The following is a 9,227-nucleotide window of genomic DNA, read 5'->3' as shown; positions in this document are numbered from 1 at the left end:
TTTTAGGGGCCCGCGGAAAGTATCAGGACATCGTCAGTGTTAAGTATTTACTTAAATTAGAGCCAGTAGGTGGCAGCAGTGCAACTCAGCTGCTGGTGAAGACCAAGAGAAGAAGAGAGGCTGCAGGTGGGAACAGGGTTTTCTTGGCAACACACACACACATACAAACATGCTGGGGCCGTCCATGGCTTAGTGGTAAGAGAGTTGGAATTATCATGCATGCTGGGGCCGTCCATGGCTTAGTGGCAAGAGGGTTGGGCTTATCATCAGAGGAGGTTCGAGTCCCGGCCCTTCTGAAACCAACAACTGCTGCCTAGGAGTCAGTGAATGGGTTAAAGGCAGAGGACACATTTCATCTGGTGTGTGTGTGTGTGTATGTATGCAGTGTCAACATTGTGTGTATACAATGTCACCACTGACAAGTGGTGTGTAAGCACAACGCTAACACACTGCTAACACACCACATTTCACTTCCTCACTGCTGACACGTGTTCATTTCTTATTTCCGTGTCATTTAATATTCTACTAAATGTTGCTCCTCTGCTTTAAGGAGGTTTTTTTTGCGGCAGTGTCTAAATATAGTATATCAGATCTCACTTCTGTCCCACTTCTGCTGGACCAGACTTTTCACCAAGGTCGTGAGAGTCACTAAAGAGTCAGAAAATAAAATATAAAACAATTGATCATCATATGTTTTTTTTCCTTCTAACTCATTAGACAGAGGTTCAAAGTTACAAACGAACAAACTAAAAGATCTTTCTGTCTCAGTTTTGACCGTTTCCAACAGTTTAGTCAGTGCGGTCTTTGATAAGTACTACATGCCCGAGTACTACATGTGTACTACGTAGCAGACACGTCCTCAGCCCGACTTCCTGCTCTTTCATCCAGACAGTGTTTGGCAGCAGGGACTGGTCGGACCACACGCTGCCAGACCACGGTCAGCTGCAGAATTCTAATGAGTTCTGCTGGTTACCTCCAGGGACTGAAGGAGAGGAGGAGCAGCATGGACACTCTCTGTTCTCTCTTAGACACAAGAACCCTAACTTGTTGGAAGATTGAGGTTCAGGAGGAAGAGTTAGTGAAAGTGATTTATTCGTCACTGCAGTGAGTAAAGGGCAGCTCGACTCCCCCCCACCACCGGGGGAGCACGTTTGGATCCTTGAAAAGTTAAAGAAAAATAACATTTTCATGGAAATATTGCGACTGACTTTTCAAAGAATTTCAGTCCAACTTGCACAAATTCTTGGCCCGTTGGAGAATTTTCCTCAGCACACTCCACCACCTGTCACCGCGCTCTAATCGGCAGTGATGTCTCATTGTGGACATGGAGACATCAGTGATGTCCATGATGAGACATTGTCTCAGCAGCACTGCCGATGGTCACTCAGCTGTTGCATCATCTCAGAGCAGGGGTGCCCAATAAGTAGATGGGTAGTCCACCAGTAGAGGGCGTAGGGTGTGCTGACACATCGTCAGCTGTAGTGTAAAGCCTGCTGAGTCACTTTGGCTCAGTTATGCTTCACGGTTCACTTCCTCCCACAGGAAGTGATGACATGCTTCCCAGTCCTAAGAAAATATTCTCAACCATCTGGGAATAATTCATGCCCTGGACAGATTTAGTGGCAAAAATCAAAACCACAAAGTCAAAGAAGAGGTCAAAGGTTAGGGTTAGGCTCCATTCATGCTGCAGCCCAATGGGCGTGATGGTATTGGCAACAAGTTTTTTTTAATAAATATAACCAGGCCTCTATCGGTATCAGTTATCGGAATCGGAAATTACGTTTTTGGACAATATCTGCAAAAAAGTTACTATTGGACCTCCCTAGTTTCCTCTCCTCTTCCTCCCCTCTTCCTCCCTCCTCCCCCTCTTTTTTGGCAGCATGAGAAATATCAAATTCAGTTTTAGCGGTGGTGGAGTTCAACAACACACCAGTGCCAACAGTGACATGAGCAGCAGCAGCAGCAGGCGGTGGAGGAGCGGAGGGGGAGGGTGGGGTGGGCGTCCTGCTGCTGAGGTCTGCTCCTCACATTCCTACATCACTTCCTGTTTGAACATCTGGCAGTGATCAGAGCGGGCTGTGGGGAAGTGTGTGAATGTGGACTGCTGCAGTTTGTTTCCAGTCACATGACGGCGTCTGTGACGTGAAGTCTGTGACATCAGTCAACAGACACCTCACTGCTCATCACAACAAGAAGTAAACAAACATGGCTGTCTGTGGGTGCGTCCTGACACACTCTTGGTCTTTCTCCAGGATGGCTCCGTGGTGTTCTGCTCTCAGTGGTTGATCGTCCGGCAGCTCCTGGAACAGAGGTCTGTACCAGAAGCAACTTCACTTCATGTTTTATGGAAGCACCATGGTTTCAGCTCAGCAGGTGGCGCTGTTTAAATGGATAAATACATTTTTTTGTCATTACAGGAGGGAGAGAAGAGCAGCAGCAGAGATGAGCGTCACCTCCTGGTTCCTGGTGAGCAGCGGAGGAACTCGCCACCGTCTGCCCCGGGAAATGATCTTTGTGGGTCGAGACGACTGTGAGCTCATGCTGCAGGTGAGGAGGAGAACAGAGAGTGGTCTGTTGACCCGAGGTGTGTGTGTCTGTGTGTGTGTGTGTGTGTGTCCTCCAGCCTGACCTGGTGAATCTCTGCTCACTGCTGTATTTATAGAAAGTGGGTCAGATGTTTCCAGACTGAGGTCGTGTGTGAAGTCACCGTCAGCAGTGAGAAGATGCATCAATGTCCAGATCAGACTTCACTCATCAACAGTTTAACCTTGTACATGTCTCACATTCCAAATGTCAGACTTGGTCTCAAGGCTGAATATTTAGAGAAACAAAACACAAATTCCTACAAATCTGTTTCACATTGCTTTCATGAAGCTGTTAGCGGAGGCCCCGCCCTGGGAGGGTCACATGATGTCACTGATCACACTGAAGTAACAACACAGGCAACAGAGGGACACTGCTGACTGTAGATGAGCCCCCAAGAGGGGGGGCGTGAGGGGGGGACAAGGAGTCAGAGAGAGAGAGAGAGAGGACAGCAGTGATCTTCATAGAGAGAGAGAGAGAGAGAGAGGACAGCAGTTATTTTCATGTTTCTGTGTTGACTGTGTATAGTTTACAGTATATATATATATTTATATATATATATATATACTGTAAACTATACATAGTCATCTCGTATATAAGTATGTGTGTGTGCGTCTGTGTGTAGTATTGCATTTGCGGTGTTCTTTTACAGCCCAATGAAACATAATGTAGACCAGGGGTGTCTAACATACGGCCCGCGGGCCAAAACCCGACCCGTACTTGGTCCAATCCAATCTGCAGGAAAACAAAGAAAACAAACAGGCGAAAACATTGGACTTGTTGTTATTTCTAGTTAATTATGTTATGATTGTACTGGTCCGGCCCACGCCCCTGGTTTAGACGCTGGTCCACTTCATTAACACTCAGTCGTTTCTGTTGGATCTGTGTGTCAACAATGGAACACAATGAATGGTTGTCTCTGTGCTGTGTTGTGTTGTGTTCCAGTCCCGCAGTGTGGATAAACAGCACGCAGTGATCAACTATGAAGCAGGGACTGATGAGCACAAGGTGAAGGATCTGGGCAGCCTGAACGGGGTGAGTGGACACAGTCAGAGAGGAGACACGAAAGTACAACAAGAAATGAGATTTTATCATCGTGAAGATATCAGAAAGAAAAAAGGTTTAGATCAGAGTCTGTGATTTCAGCAGCCTCCCTCCTCCCTCCTCCTTCCTTCCTTTTCCTCCTTCAGCAGCTGTGAGTCACATGACACTGATTATTAGAATTATATCTGTGTTTTGTTTTTTTACATGACACTGATTATTAGAATTATATCAGTGTTTTGTTTTTTTAATTCAATTTAAAGAACGTCTCGGGTCAGAAACAGTTAAAAACAGCTTCAGTCTTTGACATCAGTCACGTGCTGACACTGTCCATCCCCAGCTCTCTGACAGGAAACACCAGTCAGCGCCACTTCCTGTCCTCCCATCAACCACACGGCTCCTCCAGATAGACTTGTTTTTCCTGAGTCAGTGGAAGTTGTGGCCTCGCAGAGATTTTTAAAATCCTTAAATAAATATGATTTATTAGTGAAAGTACAGACTTTTTTTAGTTTTTAGTTTTTTTGTCTAGTTTCTCTGAGCTCCTCTGTCCTTCTTTTCACCGCAGACATTTGTCAACGATGTCCGCATTCAGGAGCAGATGTACATCACTCTGAAGCTGGAGGACAAGCTGAGGTTTGGTTATGATATCCTTCTGCTGCTGTTTACTACACACACACACACACACGCGCGCACACACACACACACACACACACACAGTAAACATAAACAACCTGATGTCCAAACCGACTACCAGCTCATTTTCTTAACCTGACTGTGGAACATACCAACCTGTTCACCGTGGTGAGAGGAGAGCTGACTGTCCCTGAGGAGGCGCTGAAGGTACCACACACACTCCAAACACACACACACACGTCTTCACACACACAACACTCTGCTGAGTCCTTCCTGCTCTGTGTCCAGCATGAGAAGTTCACCAGTGGACTCCAGCTCAGCAAGAAACTCACCAACGGTGAGGCCACCACATCCACCACCAGGTCCCCCACGAAGACCTTCAAAAGACCTACACCCCAGCCTCCGGGTGACGGCTCACCGAGGCCAGCAGAGGGCAGAAGCGCAGATGGCATCCCCGTGTTCAAGGAGACGGACGTTAGACCTCTGGACCCTCACAGAGTGGAGGACAAGATAGGTGAGAGTCAGGGGGGACACACAGGAAATGCAGTTCACTGTCACCTGGAACAACAGCTCTCATGAGCGCCCACTGTGGTTCAAATATGTCACTGTTGTTTTGTGATCCTGTGGAAACAAAACTCCAGGGTGAGGTCTTCATCTGTGACCTATGACCTGACCTGTTTGTGCTTCATGTGTCTCAGCCGATTACACCGCACTGCCCCGTGGGACCCCTCTGTACGGGCAGCCATCTTGGTGGGGTGATGGTGACGCCGATGACGAGAACTCCTTCAAACAGGAGACCAAACCTAAGAAACACGACGGCTCCACTCCAGGTTTGACTGAGTAGATGTTTAGAACCTTTAATGTGTGTGTGTGTGTGTGTGTGCGATGATTGACGACATCTGTACAGAATAAATACGTGTTGAATAAATGTTTTAAACAGACAACAAAGACACACGAAGAGGAGAGAAGAACAAAGAGGACAGCCTTCCTGACTCCGCCTACTGCCACATCTTATCCAGCAGAGACAGTCACATGGTCAACGATGGCATCCATGAGATTCCAACTAAAGACATCGGGGGCAGTAATGTTCTCTCAAGCGCAGGTAAAAGTCAGCGGTTCGGTGGAGGACACTGACGGAAGTCCCTGAGGAACGTGGACATTCCAGTCGTTTTGATCAAACCATCTTTGAATGTGAAAACATTCCAATGATTCCAAGGCAGGAAAAATCCCATGATTCTTTTTTGTTTTTTGAATGTGAAAACATTCCAATGATTCCCATGATTCGTTTTTGTGATTTGGCTCCACAGCTCAAGGTCACGCTTCCTTCACCATAGAGTTTGACAACGCTGCTCCAGGAAAAGTCACCATCAAAGACCACGTGTCAAAGTTCACGGCTGAACACCACAGACCTCGCTCCAAAAAGAACGGCACAGGAAGTGGAGGTGCGGGAGGGAGGGACCTGAGCACGCTTCAGGCGGCCATGATGGCGTCCGAGAGCAAGGTGGCTGATTGGTTGGCTCAGAACGACCCCACCCTGGTGCGGAGTGAGTCGACAGAGGAGGACAGCAAGAGCATCAAAAGTGACGTGCCGGTGCATCTGAAGAGACTGAAGGGTGAGGAACCGGTTCCCACAGTACCAGGAGAGTACCAGGAGAGTACCAGGAGAGTACCAGGAGTGTACCATCTGAATGTAGTGCATTTATTTAACACTCCGATAACAACTGTGTCTGTACTGAGCCATACTGTCAGCTAGAGGGCAGCAGAGGGAGGATGTGGTGATAGAAAGGTGTGTCCTGTCTGTCATCGTTGGAGACACTGATGCTGCATCTGGGGGGACAAATGGCCTCTAGAGGGGGCAGTTTTTTTACCCTGTGCTCTGGTGGCTGCTGATCAAATAGTGAGGACAGCATACGAAGTAAGACAGAGAGAGACAGGGAGACAAATGTCAACGTCTGGACTGCAGCACAGGTGCAGCAGGAAGTTGTGGAGAGTCGTTTTTTGGAAGGTAGTTGTCATGGAAACAGATGGTCCAAGTAGTGATAGATGGAGGGTGTATTTAAAGGCTGTGTGTGTGTGTCACTTCACGGAGTGTGTGTGTGTGTTTGAGCACTGCATGTGCAGCAGTGTGTGTCAGTAGAGGCTGAGGTTCAGGGAGGAAGTGGATGAAGCACCGGGTGAGTTCTTTATTCCTTTAACGTTCCACTGATTCAGCTGCGTCCACACGGAGACGTCAGACGTCGACGGCCGCACTGACGATCATGTGATCACAGGTCAAACATTATAATACAGTTTGTACGGAGACTGTGGTCTGTTAGTGGAGGATCGATGACATCATCCTGCAGTAACTGACCTGGAATCAGAACTTAACAAAACTGCATCAAAACACAGTGAAAACCTCAAACATTTCACTGTTTATGTTTGAACAATAACTGATTTTGTGTGTGTGTGTGTGTGTGTGTGTGAATTGATCCACTGAGTGTCATGTTGGGGAGAGTGGAGAACAGCACTGACCTATCACTGACACCTCTGTTCTCCTCTGCCAACATTGTCTTTGTCACAAGGACAGTTGTGTGTGTGTGTGTGTGAATTGATCGACTGAGTGTCATGTTGGGGAGAGTGGAGAACAGCACTGACCTATCACTGACACCTCTGTTCTCCTCTGCCAACATTGTCTTTATCACAAGGACAGTTGTGTGTGTGGGGGGGAGGGCGAGGCAGGGGGAGAGAGAGAGAGACTAATAACTTGTCTGTCCACTGCTGACTTTCTCCTCCTGTACATAGACCACCCTGTGTGGACGGTAGAACCACAGGATTTGTTCAGTGTTTAAATAACACCTCACAGTCAGACAACACCGGGAAACGTCGTCGTCAGAACAGAATTCAACTGACGTCGCCGTTCTTTCCTCTCCGCCAGGAAGCAAACACGAGGACGGAACCCAGAGTGACTCTGAGAACGGACTGGGCCTGCGATTCGCCAACCGTCGCCATGCGCTGGAGGAGCGTCTGAAGGCAGCTCACAGCCAGTTAGCAGCGGCAGGAGACGGACCCGGAGCGGCCGGGGGGGTCGGGAAAGGTTCAGTGGGCGGAGCCAGAGCCACCAGCACTCGCACCGCCTTCATGATCGAGTTCTACGACGAGGAAAACCCTCGCAAGCGCCGGTCCTATTCATTTTCCCAGACTGCACCGCTGCTGGCAGAAGGAGCCGGCGGAGAAGGGGTGTGTCCCCAGCCTCCGTCTCACCCTAAGGTGTTCAGCATCTCCACCTCCGCTGCCTCGGAGCCAGGTATGAGTACGGGTTGTTCTAGAAGGTCTGACGTGAACAACCGTGTCTCAAGGATTCCTTCCAACCTAATATATTTTTTGATTTCTCTCTAAGGTAAAACTCCTGCCCCCATACCAGCTACAGTGACCGCCGGAGCTCCGACCGCTGCACGGGTGCTCCTCAAACAGAGGTCTGAGGACCAGAGTGTGGGCCGCAGCTCGATCAGCACGGGCCTCGCCACGGGAAGCCCCACCAGTGAAGACGCCTCAGTCCTGAGTAAAGGAAGAGAGAGAGCGGGCGTGACGGAAGAGGACGACCACAGCGATAAGGGAACCTACACCATAGAACTGGAGAACAGGAACCCAGAGGAGGAGGAGGCGCGGCGCATGATAGACAAGGTGAGGACGGGGGCGAAAAACACATGTACACCAGTGTGTGCAGTATTACTGGAAGTACAACTGCAAACACTGTAGATACTCACAGTGTCTGTGTCTCCTCCTGGTGTTTCTAGGTGTTTGGTGTTCAACCCAGCCAAAACCACACCTCCTCTGTTCTGTCCCAACAAAAAGAAGAAGTCGAAGGAAAGAAGAAAGACCAGACGGGACCGGAGGTAGAAAATGTTGATATACGTATACAGTACATACATATTCATATGTATATGTATATACATTTCAGTCCTTTCTGTGTCTCCAGGGTCTTACTGTGGACTCCAGCTGGGTCTCCCAGTGGGCCAGTCTGGCTGCTCACCACACCAGGACAGATCCAGAAGGTTCAGGAGCAGAAACGTCCAGCGTCCTGCTCAAAGAAGGAGGTGAGACATCTGTCCACTCACTCAGGTTTTAGGACTGATTCAGTTTGGTTTTTCAAGAACAATTAGTGATTGAAATTAAATAAAATTAAAAGATGAAAATGTTATGGCACATCCCCAGTACTGTACAGCAGGGGGCGCCCCACTTCACATTTTAAAACCCCTGTGTTTGTCATGACATCATGTCAGCGTGAACTCACTGTCACCACTCCTGATCTTCTCCTCCCGCCTGTGTTTGTCATGACATCATGTCAGCATGAACTCACTGTCCTGATCTTCTCCTCTCTCTCTTCAGGAGTTGATGGAGCGTCACTCAGCCGAGGTCAGTCCTGCTCCAGCCTGACCGACCGCAAGCGCAGGACCCTCCCCCAGCTCCCCGTGGAAGACCCTCGAGCTAAAGCCAGCGTCCCACCTTTCAGGTCTGAGATTGGGGAGAAACAAGACACTGAGCCCCAGGAAAAAGAGAACAAGGGGGACGGGGGGTCTCCAACTCCTGTGGGGGACACTGCAATGAGCGGCACGCCAAAACCAGGCTCCACCTCCTCTCCATCCAGGCCTCCTGCCAAGAGCAGCTCAGGGGAGAGGAGAAAGAGGTCAGTGGAGAGGAAGGGGGGAGGCAGGGGTGAAGAAGGAGGAGATAAGTGTGCCAAGCCTCTGGTGCGACAGGGCAGCTTCACGGTGGAGAAGCCCAGCACCAGTGTTCCTGCGGAGCTGATTCCACGCATCAACAAAGGCAGCGGTGGCCGTGAACGCAGCGACTCCGTGGGCAGCATGGACACGGCCACGCTCCTGAAGGACACCGAGGCCGTCATGGCCTTCCTGGAGGCCAAGCTGAGAGACCAGAACGACGCCGGGGGCACCAATCCAGACTCGGCCTCTCCCTTCAAACTGCCGAACAAC

General features: G+C 49.4%; 1 protein-coding gene across 1 annotated transcript in view; it reads left to right on the top strand.

Annotated features, from left to right (window-relative positions):
- cep170aa (centrosomal protein 170Aa) overlaps window positions 1-9,227 on the top strand; it is an 18,939-nt gene that overhangs the window by 2,914 nt on the left and 6,798 nt on the right. The window contains exons 2-15 of the mRNA XM_025061041.1: window positions 2,253-2,311; window positions 2,418-2,547; window positions 3,529-3,618; window positions 4,190-4,268; window positions 4,406-4,464; window positions 4,546-4,771; window positions 4,956-5,087; window positions 5,198-5,359; window positions 5,565-5,870; window positions 7,172-7,540; window positions 7,634-7,917; window positions 8,031-8,129; window positions 8,213-8,341; window positions 8,374-8,377. Of these exons, the coding sequence (XP_024916809.1) occupies window positions 2,443-2,547; window positions 3,529-3,618; window positions 4,190-4,268; window positions 4,406-4,464; window positions 4,546-4,771; window positions 4,956-5,087; window positions 5,198-5,359; window positions 5,565-5,870; window positions 7,172-7,540; window positions 7,634-7,917; window positions 8,031-8,129; window positions 8,213-8,341; window positions 8,374-8,377 (2,044 nt within the window). The 5' untranslated portion in view covers window positions 2,253-2,311; window positions 2,418-2,442. The remainder of the gene's footprint in view (window positions 1-2,252; window positions 2,312-2,417; window positions 2,548-3,528; window positions 3,619-4,189; window positions 4,269-4,405; window positions 4,465-4,545; window positions 4,772-4,955; window positions 5,088-5,197; window positions 5,360-5,564; window positions 5,871-7,171; window positions 7,541-7,633; window positions 7,918-8,030; window positions 8,130-8,212; window positions 8,342-8,373; window positions 8,378-9,227) is intronic.

The sequence above is a fragment of the Cynoglossus semilaevis genome, chromosome 12 (genome assembly GCF_000523025.1).
Source record: "Cynoglossus semilaevis isolate Cse_v1.0 chromosome 12, Cse_v1.0, whole genome shotgun sequence".
In the NCBI taxonomy this organism is placed as follows: domain Eukaryota; kingdom Metazoa; phylum Chordata; class Actinopteri; order Pleuronectiformes; family Cynoglossidae; genus Cynoglossus; species Cynoglossus semilaevis.
This window is presented reverse-complemented; position numbering and strand designations above follow the sequence as displayed.